Below are 21,025 nucleotides of genomic sequence, written 5' to 3'. Positions count from 1 at the left end.
TTTTGTTCCTGTTCTGGTGCAAATAGCTGCCATACTATACTTCAGCAATGGCTAACAAATAAAAGTCCAGCTAATAGTGGGTATATAGAAAGCACAACAAATGTGCTAATTATAAATGATTTCTGTCTATGTACAGCGACAACATGATTGGGGCTTTTCCTTAGTGTAGGCAGGCTGGAGGAGTGTGGAGTCCTTGGGGGAATTCTAATTCCGTTAAATGGACTAACTACAGTTGTGCTTTTGGAAAAGGCAGAGGCAATCCTCTAGATACTACCTAGATTTTTCTTAAAGGGTGAGGCTGTATGAATCCATCATTCTACTCAATAGCAAGTGACCTTCAATGAGAAGTTGAACTGTACGGAGATTTTAAGCACAATGTTGCAATGACTTTTAGTATATGATTTATGATTCAAGATGAACCACTGCTAACTCCTGGGTTATCCAGCCAGGGAGGGTGGAAAAGGCGGGCCCATTAATCCAAAGGTGGCAGGAGACCCCTCTAGTGAGCTAACTGAATGGGGAGAGGAAGTGAGCCCAGGTGGAGAAGAGAAAGCCAGGAAGAAAGACCCCCTCCCCTCATCTCCTGGCAGTCCTGAGCGATGGTCCACCTGCATTCTCTCTCAGAACCAGACTGACTCTGGAGCTTGTCTGAGTAGAGTTTAAGTCCTGGGTGCCACCCACAAATTGTGTAACATTAAGCAAGGCACCTAAACTTTGAACCTTGGTCCTTCACGTTTAAGATGGAGATAATAGTACCTTCCTCAGAGGGTTGCTTGGGAAATAAATGTGCATTTATGGAACAATATGTGCCCAGCCTTGTATGAGGTGCTGCAGAGACAGTAGTGAAAGGACTGATAGTTTAATGAGATCATTTATGGAGTGCACTGGGCCCAGACACTGCCTGGTATATAGTAGCTGCTCAACTAACAGTTCCCTCCCCCCCTTATAACCTATACCAACTGTGCACCTGCTGTGTACAAACTACAGTGCCAAGCCCTCGGATCTGACATTACAGTTACGGCTGCTGATAGTCAATTTCGACTCGTGGTAACGCCCCCCACCCCCGTGTGTCAGTAGAACCGTGTGCTCCAGAGGATTTTTGGTGGCTGATTTTTGGGAAGTAGATCACCAGGCCTTTCTACTGAGAAGCTTCTGGGTAGACTCTAACTGCCAACCTTTTGGTTAATAGCTGAGAGTGTTAACTCTTTGCACTATCCAGGGTCTTCGGACCTGACATTACACAGCACTTTATAGCTTCAAAACTGGTTTCACATATGAGAACAATTGTCACCAGTTTTCAGACTTGCTCACTGGGGTATGGAGCTTCCATGTAGAGCCCCAGGAATGGTAGAAGGGTTTTTGATACTTCCCTTCAACTGGAGCAGCCTTTCTTCTACAACTGTGCATCTGGGACCTCTCAGGAAGATCCAGTCTATTTATTGAACATCCTTGACGTACCAGACACTGTTCTAGGTGCTAAGGACACATTGGTGAGCAATAAAGATCCCTGCCCTCCAAAGCATATATTGCAACAGGGAAGACACATAATGAATGGCAGACATAATGAGTTCTTCAATGATGTTGTAGGGTGATAAGTACTTTGAGAAAATAAAGTAGAGCAAGTTGGGGGTAAGGAGATTGGGCTGCAGTTTTAAACAGGGTGGTCAGCGTATGTCTCATGAAGAAGGTAGTATTTTTGCAAAAACTTAAGAGGCAAGGTTTGTAAAAACAAAAGTTTTTTTAAACAAAAACTTCTAAAAACTTAGGAGGTTATAATATTTTTGCAAAAAACTCAGCTATGGGAACATCTGGGGGGAAGAGAGAGAATCAGCCATGTCAATATCTGGGGAAGGAGGTGAGGAGTTAGCAATATCTGGGGGAAGGAGATGAGGGAGTAAGGTCAATATCTGGGAGAAGGAGGTGAGAAACAGCTATGTTGATATCTGGAAAGGAGGCAAGGAGTCAGTAATATACGGGGGAAGGAGGTGAGAGTCAGTTATACTGATATCTGGGAATGAGGTAAGGAAGTCAGATATGGGAATATCTGGGGGTAGGAGGTGAGGGAGTCAACTATGCCAATACCTGGAGAAGGAAGTGAGTCAGCTATGTTGATATGTGGGGGGAAAGCATTCCAGTAAAGTGTCCAAATGTGCAAAGGCCTTGTGGTGATGGTGTGCCTGGGGACAGGAGGAACAGCAAGGAGAGGAGCATGGCTTCAGCAGGTGAGCAAGTAAGGTATTGGATATGCAGAGCTTTGTGGGCCAGTGGAAGGACTTTGCTTTCACTCTAAGTGAAAAGGGAGTCACTTCAGTGTTTTGAGCAGAGGAATGGTGTGATCTGATTCACTTTTTAAAACTGTGTTGTTGTCAGGTGCCATCGAGTCAGTGTCAATTCATAGTGACCCTGTGTACAACAGAACGAAATGCTGCCTGATCCTGTGCCATCCTCAAAATCGTTACACTTGAGCCCATTGTTGTAGCCACTGTGTCAATCCATCTGGTTGAGGGTCTTCTTCTTTTTCACCGACCCTCTACTTTACCAAGCATGAGGTCCTTCTCCAGGGACTGGTCTCTCCTGTTAACACATTTAAAGTATGTGAGATGAAATCTCACCATTCTGGCTTCGAAGGAGCATTTAAAACTGTAGAACACGTTATTGCTCCAGGCTCAGACTGTCATGAAGGTTGGAAAACCACTGATCTTTCTTTTACCATCTCATAAGGCCCCTTTGGGACGAGGGTCAGGCAGATTATTTCTATTTTTTCACACTGAGAAACTGTGATTCAGGAAGGTTACAGGAGTTTTTCGCCCCAGAGCTGGAAGGTGGTGGGCTGGGCTTGAATCCAGAGAGTCTGTGGCCCAGGCTTCCCATGGCCTCCCTGACTGGTCTAAAATGGGTTCCTGGACAGTAGCAGCTGCTTGCTCCAAGTGTTAACGTGAGTTTCTTGTATGCTCGAGGGCTGTTTTGAGGCAGAGAAAAAGTCCATCTGGGACTACTTTGGTTTTTGAAATTAATGTTTTATTTATTAAAGTTATACATTTAAAAACCTACTTTTCCCTTAGGCTTTAAAGTTCACCTTACAAATTTCATATTCTAGTAATAAATTGTTGATGCTCAATAAAAATTTGTGGATGATGTCCTCACATTTCAAAAGATCCTTCCTGCATAGCACCTCAACAGTGAGCCCAATACACTCCATGTAAACCAAACCTGTTGCTCTCGAGTAGATTCCAACTCACAACGACCCTATATGACAAAACAGAACTGCCCCATAGGGTTTCCAAGGAGCAACTGGTGTATTTGAACTGCCAACCTTTGGGTTAGCAGCTGATCTCTTAACCACTGCACCACCAGGGCTCCACACTCCACCTAGTGCTTCCCATATCATACTGCTGTTGTTAGGGGCTGTTGAGTCAATTCTGACCCCATGTGACAGAGTAGAACTGCCCTGTAGGGTTTTCTGGGCTGTAACTGAAGCAGGTTGCCAGGTCTTTCTCCCTCGGAGCTGGTGGCGGGTTCGAACTGTAGACCTTTCAGTTAGCATGTCCCATAGTAAATCACACCAGAAATGAAAAAGGGGTCCTGTTAGGGGCTGGTGGTGGGGGTGCAACTGAGCCAGACACTGACTGATAACCAAGGCGCATGGGTAGAAGATTCCAGAAGCACCTGAATGAATTAATAAAGGGAAATGTTGTCCCTTCTCCTTTTCTCTATCTCCAGGAATCCTTGGGTGGGAGGTTTGAACCCAACCAGAGGTGCCTATAAAGACAGGCCTGCTACCTGAAAATCCCAAGGAGCGCAGTTCTGTTCTGACATACATGGGCTCATCATGAGTTAGAATCGACCAGACAACAAACAACATTTCCCATCTCACTTTTCAAACTTACTCCAGGGAAAAATTGTGACGGCAAATTTGTAGGCTGTTTTTGCTTCCACCATGTTGATTAGCAGAGGTGCCAGGGGCAGGTTTGTAGCCCAAGTCCTCTCCAAGACCCTCTTCCCTTCTCTGGCCACGGCTTCCCTTCCCCCATCCTCTCCTGGACCTGCGACAGTTTATCTCTGCTTTTTCCAACTCTTCCCCTCTCCCCTCTGGCTCCCAATACTTCAGCCCTTCCCTCTCTCGGTCCTTCCTGCTGCGTTCCTCCCCTCCCCTTCCTTCTTTCTGCCCTGGGAGCCCTCCGCCCTCCCTCTCCCCACTGTTCCTCTCCATCCCCCACACTCTTTGTTGCCGAATCCAAGGTTCTCAATACAATAAAGCTTTGATGATTTGCCCCAATTGAGGAGGAATGTCAGCTTAAATTAATGAGGAGTCTGAATAATAGAAATTTAAAGCAAAGTTTAGTTGCTTTCAGGTTATAAGACATCCTTTCTAGGGTGAAGCGTTAGCATTTAAATGCAGTAGTAGCCTATGTCGAGAAATGGGGCAATATGTCCTAAAGAATCTTTAAAATGGTTTCACAGAAAAGAACCATTTGTAATTAGCACACTCTTTCTTTGAATCTGAGGGTTTCAGCTCCTAAAATCTTTCATTTTTAGTGGCCAACATTTCTTATTACCACGGTGATTTTACTGGGCGTCTCGTGAGTTTTTCATGACAGAGACATTTCTACATTGGAAGTGCTCTTTAGAAATTTTTAATTTTCAATTTCATGAGCAATATATGAATATATTTTCTTTGCAAAAAACTAAAACCTTAATAATAATAATAAATTAAAACCTTATAAATATTGAAATCATTTCTGCATCCCAGTTTGTACCCCTTTCTACTAGCCTGTGCAAAAATGCCTTCTCTGGGGTTCTATCCAAAAAGGAACCATCTGCACTTTGACTGGTTCTTGCTTTCTTTAAAAAGTAAGGAGTGGCAGAGGGAGTTAAAGCTCTCAGCTCTCCCATTCAGTACTACTAAGCCTCAGTTCCTCCCTACTTCCTTACCACAGCGCCACCATAGTCCACTCCCATCTCTGCCAGGAAAACTCACCAAGATGAAGTATATATGGTGAAATGTTAAAACCAAAACCCATTGTCGTCGAGTCGATTCTGACACATAGCAACCCTATATGACTGAGTTGAACCACCCTATAAGGTTTCCAACGCTGTAATCTTTATGGAAACAAACTGCCTGCCACATCTTTCTCCCGAGGAGCAGCTGGTGGGTTCCAACTGCAGACCTTTCAGTTAGCAGCCGAGCACTTTAACCGTTGTGTCACCAGGGGTCCTGATGACAAGATGCTAGCAATTGTTAAATCTAGATAAGGGTATTTGGGTGTTCATTATATTTTCTACTTTTCTGAATGTTTAAAAATTTCATAATAAAAAATCAAAGAAGAAGAAGGAAAAAAAAGACAAACTCACCAACCAAACTCTCTGAAAAGCAAAATGGCAAATGACCCCAGGGGAAAAAAAAAAAGGAGTGTTTTTGGTTACAACTGGCCTCTTCCTCCTGAGGATTCCCCAGCCTCTCAAAGGCTGTGCCTCATTTATAGGTATCATAACAATAATGCCACAGCAACGTCCATATCCTTCAAGCCCTTTCGTACATATTTGTCTTTTATTCTCACAGCAATCCTTTGGGGGAAAGGCAAAGCAAGTGCTGTCCCCGTTTTACAGAGGAAGCCATGAGATTTAGTGACACTAGCTAACAATAACGTTGTTGCTGGTAGTTGCCATGGAGTCGGTTCTGACTCATGATAACCCCATGTGTACAGAGTAGAATTGCTCCATAGGGTTTTCAAGGCTGTCACCTTTTGGGAGCAGATTGTCAGGCCTTACTTCTAAGGCATCTCTGGGTGGGTTGAATGGCCAACCTTTGGTTAGCAGCAGTGATCTTAACCATTGCGCACTAAGGCTCTGCTAACAATAATAGCTCCCAGTTGGGGCTTTCTTACTAGGCAGCAGGCATTGTTCTAGGCATTTACGTGTGTTAACTCATTTCATCCCGACAACAACTCTATGAGTTAGGTGCTATTACTATCCTCATTTTACAGATGAGGAAAGGAGGCACAGGGAGGTTAAATAACTTGCTCAAGATTACAAAGCTAGTAAGTGGTGGACCTGGGATATGAGCCCAGGTAGTCTACTCTTGAGCCCATGCTCTTGAATACCTCATGTGATGACATTACAGATGTCTTCCTAGTATTCCAAGAGTGGAAATCTGGCAGCCTCCAAGCTGTATTCAGCTTGCAAATGTGCTTATTTGATGCACTCAGTATTTCACTATTGTTAAATTAGTTGCTATTCTTTAAATATGGAAAGATTTCATCTGAAATTCCGTATTTCTGGCCTCTCTTGAAAAACCCAAAGTTCTGGCAAAAGTAGGCCAGCATCCCACAAGGTAGCAGTTAGCTGGAGCTGATACCTGCTGTCTCTTTAGACAGGGCATACTCTCTCCAATTTGTCACAGTCCCTACTACCCCCTGTTATCCACCTGGCCTCTTTTTGCAATGCTGTTGTCTGTCTGGCTTATATAAGCATTTGAGTTTAGAGTTCCTGTACTGTAATAAAACTACAACTCCAAAGAAGCAGAATGTAATTTCTGCCCTGGTGCTGTCAAAGCACTACCAGATTCATCCATCTATCTGTCCAGCCAATCATCCATTCATTTTCCATCCGTACATCTTCTGACTCTTCCTGTCTCACGTGCCCTCATTACCTAGCTCAGCAGTTCCCAAACTAACTGTATATAGTCACACCTACTGTTTCTTGGCCAACATCTACTTTTCTCCCACTTAGGACTAGAAGGGTAGCATCAGAGGTAGGAGATGATATATTGAAGAAAGGAGTTATGGCAGGGAACTATTTCCCATATGCCCCATGTCCACCCTTTTTCCCTCCCCTTCCTCTACAAAGGCAATCATCCAACACTCAAGGTCATTTGTTTTAGCAACTAAGAGTAGTTGTCAGCAATCAGTCAAGAAATTCTATGGTTTCCCCAGTGGTGTGAACACAACCACCAGGATGGACTGTGAGGGTGGGGAAGGGCTAGGAAGATACAACTAAAGAATTCTACTAAACTTTCACTAAAGATGAACTCAGACCATTTCACCAACCCTCCCGCCCCCACCCCATACCAGAAATGGGCAGATGTTGCCTAAAGTTCATAGCATAAGGAAACTCTGGAGCTGGGAAGCAGGCATGGAGAAATTAGCAAAACCCAAGGTGGCTTAAGGAACTCTGAGAGCTCTATAGGCCTATCTAGCTAATTTGTTGGGTTTAGCAAGCTGTTTTTGTCTGGAGACTCTGAGTCCAGTTTAAACAGAGTGATGGTCGGAATAATTACTGCAAATTTTGCTTCATCTTAAGCCTTGCTATGGGTTTCCTGCAGGTGTTCTGGTTAGAGAGGCTTATGTTATTGACACAAAGATAGGTGGTTGCTGATTAACCCCGGAGGGGCCTAGAGAACTGGGAGAAAGCCAATCTGGCTTCTGCTCCATTTTTGCATCAACTTTCAAGCTGTTAGCTTGGTAATGACTGCAGAGTTTGGATGATGGAGTTGGAGTGAGAGGCCAGACAAACCCCAGATGGGTTCTCAGACCCAGGGGACAGCCAATGGCAATAGACTTCAACCTCCGATTCTAAATGAAATGAGCAGAGATCTGGAAGTTATCCAGAGGAACTGACTCTAGAATCCCACAGCATCAGGTTTAGAAACACTGTCAGATTTACCTTCTCTGCCTTCATAGGCTTCTAGGAAAACTTTGCAATTTCAATCAGTAGGTAAAAGTGTCAATCACAGGACAAGGATGATTTAATCAACATGGGCATATTCAGAGCTCAGATACAGAAAAGGGCAGGGAGGCACAGGTTTGTGTAGATTTGCCACTATTTCACTTCTAGGTTCATGTGCTGAAATTTGAATGTAGATGGTTTGGGTTGGCTTTTAAACATCTGATGATAAGGTATAATGGCAGTGGTATCTAATGAATAAGGGTTAAAACAAGTGTTACAATTCAATTGTTTCCCCTATTCCTTTAGTTAGTGCGTGAATTCAGACAAAGTTACAATTTCTCTGACTCAGCTGATATAGGGCCACAAAACACATGACTAATCTTCCAAACACATCATGAAGATCTGTGAGTAACTGTCCATGAAGAGCTTTGGTATCTCAGGAGAACACATAGCAAAGGCCTGTGCCACACAGAGTCCTTCACTTGTATTCTAAACCTTAGTTGGACAGTAGATTGTTTGGGATTTGCTATTCAAGAATCTGGGACCAGGGCTGAAGTCCCTGGGCTGATGGATGAGCAGTGATGAGGGATGATGACCTGGCCTAGGTGGTAAAGGGACCAGGTCTACAGTGATGAGAAGGGGAAAGAGGAAGTGCAAGAGAGAATGGGTATTCTTGTAGCAATTCAATCTGACAGTACAAAGAAGCTGCCTTATGACATCTGCTGCTGTTTAGGCAGCCATGTTTTTGGCAATACATTCCTCCCTCGGCCCACGACTGATTGGTTGGCTGGCGACCAATGATGTAGTCTAAGACAAAACAATATGATGTGGCTGAGCCAAATAGATTCTCTTTTCAGAATTTTAACTACAAAGTACCACGAAAAAAAGACAATGAGAACTGAAGATGAAAGGCTGGGGCATACGGAGAGAGGCTAGTGACACCATATGCAAGGTGAAGTTTTGAGTAAGCAGAACTACAGTACGTAGGCCAATCTATTGGGAGGGAAAGTTCCCGTGGGCAGACACGCAGAGAGAAGCAGAAACACCAGGGTAATGAATCCCCAGGGCTCTTAAATGCATTCCAATTCAGTTCCATTTCCAGGCCACCTATGTCCTTAACAACATCATCCCCTTTTATCTGAGATAAGCAAGTCTCTTCTTCCCAATGAAAAGAGCCCAACTATAACAGTATGTACAAGTTCCATGTAAGTAAGTCAAAAACTGAATTATTATCTGAAGAGACTTATTTTGGGGAGAATGAGTAGGCTGGTTCCCTGAACAAACATGGTTTACTACCATTGCTTGCTTGGAAGCATCTTGTGTACTTGAGATTAGGTTTTAGGCAGGAAATGGTGTGACCTAATTTCTTTCTTTGTTCTCATGATGTCAGGGTAGGCCAAAACTATGTCTGAGTCCTGAAAAGAGGAAGTCTTGGCGTCTACAAAGAACTGGTCTGGTCTGAGAAAATTAAGTCCTTTTTAAGTTGCTAAGATTCAGGTCCACAAGTCTCTATGAGGAAAGCTTTAAAGCCAGGACTTTTTGCCTAGTTAAAAGGAGCAAGGCATGGCAGCCATGTTGGTTCACCAACAAGATCTCTTGAATCATTTCACATCTCTGATTTCAGGGCTCAGGAGAGCTAAACTGGAAGAAAAAACAAGAGCAGCTCTTGTCCATATGAGACTTCATCTGTTATGTCCACAGGCTCTTGGAAATGTCCCCCGGCAAGGCTGCCATCAGCACTTGACTGAAAACACATGGAGGCAGCTCACTCAGAACAGGAATTCATTATTGGAAAAATAATAAGGGAAAGTTTCTCTGTGTGTGTCTCTCTCTTCTGCTGCTGGGAGAGCTGCTTTCTGGAAAAGTCGCAGGGCTTAGACGGAATTTGACTCATGTCTGGTAACAAGGGAAGGAATGAAGGGGGAAAGGCACATTTCCAGAAGACTTTTCATACAAAGCATGATGGTCCCAGGCAACTCAAAATGAGTTGTTCCATCTTAGATGTACTGTTGAAATCAGGCCATGGCTCCCTTTAACCCATTATCCTTTCCCAGAGTTGTTAGTGTCTGATAGCTGTATGTGTAAAGTTTTCAGAGTTAACTGGTCTTTCCTGGATACAAGCTGGAAAATTATTTGGTCTCCCTTCCTCAACACTACCTCACAGATCTTCAAATATATGCCAGGTGATCCAAAGGAAAGACATATATAAAGAGTGAATGCGAGGAAGGAAACATTTGCCAGCCACTGAGCATTGCAGTTCATGGCAGACATTACGAGCATTCACTGATATCTAGTTTTCCTTCCTTTCGAATCCAAACATAGGGGAGATGTGTACTTCCCCACGTCCTTGAAGTTAGGAGCGGGCATGTAACAGCTTGGCCATGAAAGCGGAAGTGATGGTGCCATTTCTTGGGAGTACTTAATTGCCAGTGTTCAGCCTCTCTCTCTTCCCCTGCTGTGGTGATTGTAGAAGTGCCTTTTGATACTGAAATGTGATATTGAGTCATCACATGGAGGACAGCTTCCCTGGAGTGTCTCTCATGCATGTGCAGACTTTGTTTTAAGTCACTGAGGCCTGTGGGTGAGGTTTTGTTTATGCAGCAAAACCAAGTTGATCCTGACTTACACCCGGTGATTTATTGGTGTTCCCTCCTCACAGATCTATTTGGAGTCCTGGAGAACCTGTGTTCCATTTCAACCCTGAAATTCAGAGAAGTAGGCAACGTACATTCTCTCATACCTAGGATATTCGGCTGAGAAGTGTGATGGGCTCTTTCCTTCCATTTGAGCATAAGAGGCCTCTGGAATTCTGTAGCAGAATAAAGTCCTTTCACAGCCATAGGACAAAAATGATGGTGAAGATATTGAAAAGCCTGGAAAAAATGACAAAGCCTGGAAAAAATGATGCTCCCAACTGGTTCTAAGACCACATTTTTTTTTAGGCCAGAATCAGATATTTTGCACTTTCCCTTGCCTCTCTCCTATTGCCCTCACTAGCTAATCCCCATCGTTCACCTTGAAAACTTTCATTTGGCAAACCGGATGTTGCCTGATAAAACTTTCAGCAATCCTGTCACTGAGCAATAACTGCTTCGCTCACAACAGACAACATAAAAGACACTAGGTACAGAGTTCAGCACCTCTGGGTTAATCCAGAAATCTTCACTCTGTGGGACTGACAGGAACCACACACTTCTGAGTCTTCACCAGTAGCAGATCAACAGAATAGCTAGGAGACTAGAACTATTAGGGAGACAAAATTGGACTTAGCCATATACGTACATTTATATATACATACACATACATCCCTAAAAAATCACTGAATCACATCCAAATTAAATAAAAGTAACTAACAACACAAGGTGCCTCACTAGCATCTCATGGGTGGTGCCAGTCTGGCAGATTTCCAGCTCCCGGGGAAGAACACCACCTGTGACTTCTTGCTTGTGAACATTTCCTAGGGCAACTTTGCTGTGCATGTCTCCTAATCTTTCATCCTGGTGAAAAGAGAAGAGGCAGCGATGGGGTCGCTCTGAATTCTCAGCCTCTCAGCACCACTGCCCAGACGCTCTGCAGCCCCTGCACACACCGGATATGAAACCTAGTGTTGCTTCTAGTGATTCTTTCTATTGAAAAATATTTACTGAGACCCTGTTACGTGTACAGTATTGTGCTGGGTACTTCGGTGAATCAAGACTAAACAGGAGAGTTGTAATAGATGTGAACAGAAATACAACATGCGTGAGGGGTGAGATAGAGAAAGAAGGAGTAAGACTGCTTGAGTTCAAATCCACGTTCTGTCACCTTGTGGAAGAGGCTGAACCCCTCTTGCCTCCATTCCTCATCTGTAAATAAGGAATACAAATCGTGAGATTGTTAGGTGGATGAGATAGGGTTACGTATGTACAGTGCGTGTCAGACATGCGGCAAGAAGGTAGCAAATTTCGGCACAATCCGAGATGGTTCTTAGGTCCTGTCTCAGCAGCATGGTTTGTGGTGAAAAGCCTTCTGGATCTTGGAGCAGGAGAGTATGTGGAGTGACGTGTCAGTCACTGGGTGTAGAGCTAAGACATTTCCTGGGCTCAGAAAAGTAGTCTCAAGGAGGAAGCCATTTAATCTTTAACATCTGGGGTCAAGATATGCCTTCCTCTTACCTTTTTTAAACACCTTTGAATGCCCTATTTTAACATGTCACCTGTTGAGCTTTCCTTTCTTGATGGACAGTGAAAGTGGAGAGACATCAAATTAATAGTTGCAGAGAACAAAAAACATCTTTCCCAACTTCTCAGATAGTCCCTTTATATTTGCAATTAGCTGATCCATGTAATAAGAATTCATAGGAAATGTATATTTAATCAGCTGCAAAACCTCAGCTTGGTTTCCGCAGACATTCTATTAAAGACCATAAGTTCTCAAAGTGTCCCTCAGTCAGAGGGAGACAAATGACCACAGTCTGGAACGTTGGCCTCCCCTACCTCTTCCTGGTCCACCAAAATCCTTCTTGTCTGATGCCTAGTGCACACGCTTGCTCTTCAGGAATAACTTCTCTGATCCACACCAGCCAAATAAAAAGCTCTTACTTTTGCCCTTGTAGCATGTGGCTCGGGCATGTCTCTATCATGTCACTTATTTTATTGTGCTTTACACTATAGTTAGTAGTATATGAATTTTTCTCTTTTTTCCATTCCTTGTAATACATTTCTCAAGGACAGGGTGCATAACCTGTTGTTTTTAAGGCTTCACCTTAACACTGGGCACTTTGTATGTGTTCAACAAATGTCAAGTTGTTAAAGGATGTAGTCATTAACCATTCTTTGTCAATCTGCACTACTATGAACACAGCATTCTGTTGGGCACTGATAAGACCAAACCAGTTGCCGTTGAGTTGATTCTGACTCATGGTGACCTGTGTGTGTCTGAGTAGAATTGTGCTCCATAGGCTTTTTGATGGCTGAATTTTTGGAAGTAGATTGCCAGGCCTTTCTTTCGAGGTGCCTCTGGGTAGGTCTAAACCATTAACCTTTTGCATGAAATAGGACATGACTTGATTTCAGCCCCCAAGGCAATTAAAATCTCTGAAGGATGGGTAGGTACAAACTGATTCTACAGAGAACAGCTTGGACCACTAAGAACCTGGGTAAGAGAAATCCCAGTGCCAAAGACTGGGAAAAGTTAATGCCTAGCTCTGAAGAAGCCCCTAGACTTGCACTGAATGAAGCCTGAAGCTTTGGTCAGAAGCCTCATGGTGTTAGGAGCCTGTAGGCTGGGTGTTCTACTGGAAACATGACTAAATTATCCTACGGGTCACCAGTTGGTTTATTTGCTAATTGACTAGCCCAGCTTTGGGCTTTGAATCTAAAGAAATCATTCCATCCTTTATTAGATACTGCATGAATCTCACTCTTTATTCTGCAGGTCTATACACAATATAATAGTGAAACTTGAATTTACACCACAATAGTTATGTGGCTAATGACCCTCCAAATGCCACTAATACCGTACATGCTACGCTTCTTGGTTGGATCTGAACCTGTCTGTGAATTCGGAGACCACTGACCTCCCTTTGACACAAGAGCCACGCCTATGCCCACCCTCGGCCTCCCCCATCCTTCCATGATTTTATTTCTGAATCAGTTCCTCTTTGGAGACCCCAATTCCTTTACACCTACTTTTTATTTGCTGGACAATACTTTATTCGGAAATGTTCCCTCCTGTAATTACAAATCCTGTTAGTCATCCTCCTCCTCTCCACGGGGGGATTGTGAGCCTTAATTAATTAATGTGGTTAAACCGCTTTGAGGTGCCTGGTTGAAAGGTGCTATATAAGTGCAAATTATTATTATTATGACTGTTGACATCCCATGGCGGCAAAGCCTTCAGCCCCATGCATCTAGAAACCTGAACAAAGGCTTCTTCATCTTCACCTTCCCTGCTAGGTCTGAAATCTCTGGCTCAATGGTACAGGAGCAAATCTGTTACCATCTCAACAGCAATCAACTAATTAATCCCCATTATGTTGGCTTCCGTTTCCTTCTTTTAAGCAGCGTGGTCCTATTTCATTTCACAAATCATGCATCCATCAGCTCTAGACAAAGACTGCAGTATTCTTTTGGCCTCTGTTAGCCTAAAAGGAAAAAAAAGAGCGAGAGAAAGTGTGAGAAAACTGTTGCTGTCATGAAATGCACTAACTTCTCACCACCAGTCTAAATAAAACTCTCCTTACAGCAGCAGTCCTCTTACAAACCTGTCTACTATCCGGAGAGCCAACAGCCTCACAAACCAAAGACACTCAGAAACATAGCGCAGGTGTGGATTAAGGTTCCACAGCTCTAGCTTGACTGCCCATAGCTATAGACAAAAGGGGAGCTGTCTGGGCTGATGGGAAGAGGTCATGCAGAGAAGTGGGTGTCCCTCTTTGGCTTCGTCCGCTACCCCTCCCAAGTTTCCCCTGAGAAAGCCAGCTGCCATCTGTAGCCAGGAAGCTCTCACAAAGGCAAGGGACCATGATTTAGATGTTTTGTGCTACACCTAGCACACCATAGCCCTTAACAAATGCCCAATACTTCCACTACGAGGGTAGCCATTGAAAACAGCCCTGTGGGGGAGGCTTGGCCTCTCATAGGGACACTGCTGACCAAAACGCTCCTTACAAGGTTGCGCCTCAGCCCCTTTGTTAGAGTGGATGTGGGTGAGCCTCAGGGGGTCATGTCTTCATCTGCCTTCATTTATCCTCCCTATTGAAGGGCTCCTTCAGGACATCGGTCAGTCTCTGTGGGGAATGATTTTGAGAGCAACAAAAGAACTTGGGCCCTTTGGGGGGCCTTCAGAATTCAGTAAACATCTGGACACGGAAGGCTAGGTTCTCAAGCAGTCTAGCTGGGGAGATGTCAAAAGAGAGAAAGAGCCGTGTATGTAATGCAAGCTCTTAGTTCTGTGGCGACATTTGTTGTAGAAAGACACAGAAGCCCAGTAGGTAGATAGGAAGATTTTTCTAAAGCTGCTCTATTTGTCAGTTTTTGTGAGAGCAGTGCACTGTTTGTTGGTTCTCATGGCATGTGTGAGGAAATAGAAGTTTCGCATCGCTGGCGAGCAGCATGTGATGGATGTCGAGTCTGTATGTGCTATGAATAACCCAAGTTGCATAAGCATGTCCTGGTAGTTATTGTTAGGCATTTCTGTTATCCCTGAGGTTTACACAGCACTTTCTAATCAAGGTGACTTGTTGGATTCTCATCATGAGCACATTTTAATTGATGAAAAAATGAAGCACTAAGAGGCTAAGTGATTTCCCTTCATCACACAGTGAAATTCAGGATCTGAACTCTTGACTCTTAACACTCCCGTTATTGTTGAGTCAATCCATTTAGAACAAATTAGTCAGCATGATTCAACATTCATCACACGGCACTAATCAGCATTCCCCCATGTCCCCAAATCTATCCTCGAATAGCAAAAGAAACTGGTGTCTGTCAAGAGACAGTGGAACGTGGTTTTTGTCAGTATTCAGGAGCTGACGTCCAGTTCATGTCTGTCCTATGTACTCCCAGGAATCTTCCTTGGCCCTCCTAGTTGGAATGAGTCTACCTCTTCTATCTTTTCATATCCCATTGTTTGAGCCTAGGTAATAGGCTGTTTTCAATAAAATATATTTAAGTAAGTTTCCTCTAGCTAGATTTTGAGCTCCTAAAAGTAAGGGATCATCTTTTTTTTTTTTTAACCTTATATCCCCTGAGCCCTGAGCACCATGGTTTGCAAACAATAGACACTCAACAAATACTTGCTGAGCTGAACTCACTGAAGTGGAGCTTTAGTCATATTCAAGAAAGAACACCAAATCCTTTGGAAGAGGTTTTTAAAGAAAATCAACAACCTGAATTGATTTAACATCTTTTGCTATTACTACCTGGGAATGTTCACAAATGCAAATTGTTAACTTTACAAAGATAGCCAAGTAGCTTCCAGGTTCTAAAAGAGAAGTGTGGATCCAGTCGAACTATAATCCAGGCTCTGGAATGAAGTTTTTGTCTCTAATCTTATTCCAAGTGATATTTTGTTCCAGTTAAAAAAACAAAACAAAACAAAACAGAGACAGGAAGAAACATTTTTGGGGAAAAAAATGTGTTTGGTTTATGACTTTGGACTCAAGTTCACACTCTGCCTTGTGCTATAAGGATGAGTAGCTCTTGTTCAAGCATCTTTCTTGCATACTAGCAAACCACTCACTGAAGTTCCTGTCCTAGGGAGATTCTGTTTTTGGTAGGGGACCAAGATTTTTGGGTGCAATCCTTGCGTAGTGACAGACTGTAATGTCCTACTCCTCTGTTCTAAACTCTGGAAATAAATGGGGTCCACAAAGCATTTCCAACTCAAACAATATTTGTGCGTTTGTTTCAAGACTGTAACTCTATTATGCAAGAAGGCCAACCCTAGGGTCTGTACTACTGTACGCTGAGGCCTAATCTCTGCCACTGGGTTCCTCTTAAAGGGCTGTATCATTGAATATTCATAATCTTCTCTCTCGTCATAATAGAATTGAAAATTTTAGCTGGGCACATGGCTGTACAGGTTAAAGACTACATTTTCCGATCTTTCTTGTCCTATTTATATAGATTGGTCAATAAGATAGACACATAAATAATGTGTGTAACATCTAAGTAATGTCCTTAAAGAGAGATGACTTTCCCTCCTACCACCACTCCTTATCCCACACAAATCCTGCTACCTGCATGGAGGACATGATGCTGAGTCATCCTGGATCATGACAACAAGGGCAATACCTTAGGTCTGACAGGGCAATAAGATAAGAGTCTGGGTCCCTGGACAACCATGTGGAGCACAGCTGCCATTCCAGTTCTGGAATGTATGCCTCAGCAATGCTACATGAAAAAGCACTAAGCTTCTATCTTGTACGCCACTGATAACTTAGATTGTGGTTACACACAAGCAAACTTACAGCCCTACTACACTCAGAGTTTCTTGAGGGATCACTATTATCAGTGCAAATGATCCATTTTAGCTCAGAATTTCAAGATTCAAGATTCAGGATGGGCCTGGAGTATCTCAACGGAGGCCCAAGAAGCCTGACAGATAAGTTGTCATGGGGCTGCCATGATGGAAGATGAGAGGGCCCAAGCCCCTTTATGATTTTTCAAATCTTAGGAGCCCAGGCTAAGTTCTTGGAAAGGGATAAGAATTCAAATTTGAGGCCCTGGACATACTTGACTTTACCTTTTTGGAACTCCATTCCCTGACCTGAAAAAAGGGTGTTGGATGAGATTACAAGCTTTCTGGGAAGAATATGAAGTTAACTTTTGGGAAAGTAAAGTCATTTTTGTCAGTTAATCATCGAGGTACATGCATAATGCACACACACTATACAGAAGATCCCACCAGAGGCTCTGGAAAGTTTATGCTCCAGTGACAGAGAAAAAAGAGGCACCCATAAAGTATGCATAAGAAGACTGACCTTGAAAACATTACCACAAATTATACACAGCTGCACAGGTCCATTACCTTCAGAGGAAGTGCAAACTGATAGACCTCTTTGGAGAGCAAATTGGGAATATATAGTAAAGATGAAAATGTGTATAACCTCTGACCAGCCATTCCATTTTTTTTTGATATATATGTAGAGAAACTCTCAAGCCTGCATACCAAGAAACATGTGTAATGATGTTCATTAAGTTAGAAACAATAGCAATTTTCATCAATAATGGAGTGAATAAAATATGGTATATTTATACAATGAATGTGAATACCTCAATTAAAGCAAAAGAACATGATCTATATGTATCAACATGGATGTTTCACAAAAATATAACATTAAGTGACAAAAGCAAGTTGTAGAATAATAAAAAACCATTTATGCAAATTTTAGGATGTACTCAAAACAAATCATTGTATTATGTTTGGATTCATATATATGTCAAAAAGTTTTTAAAAATAGAGGGGAAGGATTTACACCAAACCCTGGAGAACTTTTACTTCTGGGAAGGAGTACAGGGTGGGGAAGGAATGGACTAGGGATAGGTACAAAGGAGTTTTGACCTTTGTCAAGTTTTATTGCTGGAATTAAAAATAGAAAACTGAAACAAATATGAGAAAAATTTAAAATTTGTTAATTCTGGATGTTAGCTGCATGGGTGCTTGTTTTATTATGTCCTGTACTACTCTGTATTAAAAATATTTTTCCACATTGAAAACAAAATCTCTCTTTGAGAGCTAATAGCCAGAGTAAAAAAAGTGGACAAAGCAGAGGGTCAGATTGGGAAGATGTCATGGAAGGAGTGAATGTGAAATGAACGTTAAAAGAATAGAAGAGAACTGGGCAGCCAGGGGTCCTTCCTCATTCCCCCTGGGAAGCAAGCCCCTTGCCAAGAGGCAGGCAGAAGGAGAAAAGGATATTGCTGCGGCCTGGACAAGCTTTCTGGGGCTGCAGTGGCACCTGGCAGACTCAGGGCAATGTGATAAGCCTGCTCTGTCTCCTTCCCCGTGACCTCTGGAGAGAAGTTTGCTCTCTCTGCTCCATGAAGCCCCAGGGCTCTCTGCCCAGGCTACCACAAGAATGCCAGTCTGTGCCAGGTGTGTGGGTGGTATTGACCATGTAGACACCTCTGTACCTGGATGGAAACTGATCAAGAATCTTCTGGGTCACTTTGAGTCCATCAGGCAGAAAACATTTAGATGGGTTACTGATTCAAACTGAAATCTGATGAACTCACATGGTGGTACTGCGGGGGAAGGGGGGGTGGGGGTGGGGGAGGGAAGAATTTTTCAATAAATCATCCAGTTGGCTTGGTGACTAAGAAAATGGGGTGGAAGAATCTAACCCAAGTTTGTGACAACGGAACAAATAGAGGAGATTAATGCCTCTTCGAATGTGCTTCAAAAGGCGATCAAACAACTATTTTTGATTGTAAAAGCGAAGCAAAGAAAGACGAGGCACATAATTTTCCAGCTCTTTAAAAAAAAAAAAAAATCATTGTTTCTTTGTTTTCTGGTGTCTTCTGAGTTCCTACTCTAGGTGGATGGAGAAACAGGAAACCATTTTGTTTCTAACACCTTCTCTGGCTCTCTCTCAGGGTGTCCTGGTCTCCTATGAGGTTCTCCATGTCCTAGGTTTACGCCGCTTATTCAGACTTAAATTAGTAGAGGTCAGCATTAGAATCCAAATTTAACCTGTCATACCCGATCTTGATTAAAAATATATATATATATATATAAAAACATACTCTGTCTGAGAAGGGAAGCCATTATCTTCTGTTGGTTTAAAACAGACTAGCTTTTGCTTTTCCAAATGTTCTCTAGAAGAAAAGATGGTAGGGCACAGAAAAAGTGAATAATGAGGAGCCCCCGCTGAATCAACATCTCTCTCCCTGGTGGCCCCTTCTTTAGGATCTGCTTCTTTACCAAGTCCATGGGTGGTTAGTCCCTGGAGCCCCAGGAAAGCCAGGATGGCAGCAGGATTGCCAAGCCCTGGATTTGCCCTCGGCCTCCAGCAGCATCAGCTACAGAGCCTGGCTGCTTTCAATTATAGAATTTCTATTCTTGGCATGACACAAGAGGCCCAGAGGTCCCAGACGTGTTCTGGGTGGCACAATGCTTGGGGCTTGCTGGGAAAAACAAGTATATCACCGGAGCAGACTTGGATCACGTTGGAGCTCACCTGTAACCTCTTCCTCCCCACTGCAGCCAAGTGCTTCTGTGGGCTAACCCCAAAGGCAAATTCCCAAAGAACTCCTGGCTTTTAGTCTTAGTGGTTAAGAGTTCGGCTGCTAACCAAAAGGTTGGCAGTTTAAATCCACCAGGTGCTCCTCGGAAACCCTATAGGGCGCTGGGGCTTTCATGGTGAACTCTGGGGACAAAAGGGAAAATGGATTAACGGGATCCCCTCCCCACCCCAACCTTTCCCACTTCGGTTGCACAAAAGGACTGAACTCTGCTGTCTGGGCCTCGGTCCCTCTCAGAGTCCCAACAGTCAGGGCACTGATGGCTGTGAGGTCCCTCTTCTTTGGAGCGCAAGCATTTCCAGGGTCTTGGGCCCAGCCAGGAGAGGCCAGGATGCTGGACAAATGCAGAACAGACAAAGACGAATGCAAACAGGATGGTATTACCATGTTAATGGCCTGAGCCAGGCGGCCTCCTGAAGATGGTGGGAGGGTTTTCTTTCTTTTACTTTTTTTTTGCAAAAGGAGAATAGTTCCGCTTTCTATTTTTCTACAACAATAGCAGGGAACGGCTCCTTCAAGTGTGGCAAACAGCAGCCTGAGAAATCCCTAACCAGCCCCTCAGTCTCTCCAGCCTGCCGTTTTATTGTTCCCCCATCCCAGTGAACAAAGGGGAAAGAAGGGTATAAGGCCCCCAATTGCTGACTGTTCTCAGCATCCTAATCTTTGAGAATTAGTGAAGGGAATGGCCTGTGGAGCCAGTAAATCAAATTTCGGCCTCACCTTTTATTCCCTCTCCCTGCTTATTCACTCAGGAGCTCTTCAGGTATTATAAGGCCTCTTGGTTAGCAGGCCAGTAGGAATCTTGGAACTTGCCAAGGGGATTGGGGCTTGCTAAGGGGATAAAAGGCACTAAGGGATCATTCCCACATTCACTAACAATCCGCTCCTCACTCCCCACTTCCCTCCCCAGGACTAGCCTGTTGGGATTCTTTCCCACAGTTCCAAGCTGGCTCCAACACAGATTGAAATGTCAGGCCACAAGAGGCTGGGCAGTTCCTCTTTTAGTTGGTCCTGCAGGAGCTGCCTTCACTCTTACAGTCCGTCCTTCACTGTCTCTCTGCCCCTCAGACATGGATATGCCCCCAGAGCCCAAGTACCACCATGCTCTATACCAACTGGGAGCTATCATGCCAGAGCAACCCCTCACAAATAAGGAGGCTTCTTGGCCTAGGACTGCTGGTACTTTTCCAAGGTCACCACCAAGGATCTAAGATTTCTTTGCTTTAAACCTGGGGAATTGTGCAGGTGTCTTTTAGCTCTGTCAGCTGGTAAGAGTGGGAAACAAACAAACAAGCAAAAAAAAACCCGTTTGTGTTTCAATGTGTGGAGATCTCAAGGGTATGGCTCTACTGAGCTAAATGAATGATAAGTACACCGCCTCCTAAGAGAATCAGATAAAGCTGAGGTGGGGAGGCCACTAGAGATCACCCAGTCTGGTTACTACAAACCAAGTAAGAAAGACATTTTACATAGCAACCCTCAAACATGAACTCAAAATTTTCACACACACACACACACACACACACACACACTCTCTCTCTCTCTCTCTCTTTCACTCATTCACTCACATAGCAAGCATGTCATAAAACGGTATAATGTATGTAATATAATCTGATATTTTCTATTTACCT

The 21,025-nt window shown here is 43.5% G+C and overlaps 1 protein-coding gene across 2 annotated transcripts in view; it reads right to left on the bottom strand.

The window, feature by feature from the left end:
• Positions 1–7,072: 7,072 nt before the first annotated feature.
• Positions 7,073–21,025, bottom strand: part of RAD51B (RAD51 paralog B) — a 717,077-nt gene continuing 703,124 nt past the window's right edge. For both annotated transcript variants that reach the window (XM_003408521.4, XM_023546294.2), the window contains one exon: positions 7,073–13,789. In XM_003408521.4, the coding sequence (XP_003408569.3) occupies positions 13,785–13,789 (5 nt within the window). In that variant the 3' untranslated portion in view covers positions 7,073–13,784. The remainder of the gene's footprint in view (positions 13,790–21,025) is intronic.

Source organism: Loxodonta africana, chromosome 10 (assembly GCF_030014295.1).
Source record: "Loxodonta africana isolate mLoxAfr1 chromosome 10, mLoxAfr1.hap2, whole genome shotgun sequence".
In the NCBI taxonomy this organism is placed as follows: Eukaryota; Metazoa; Chordata; class Mammalia; order Proboscidea; family Elephantidae; genus Loxodonta; species Loxodonta africana.
Note: the sequence above shows the minus strand (reverse complement) of the source record. Positions and strands in the feature narration are given on the sequence as shown.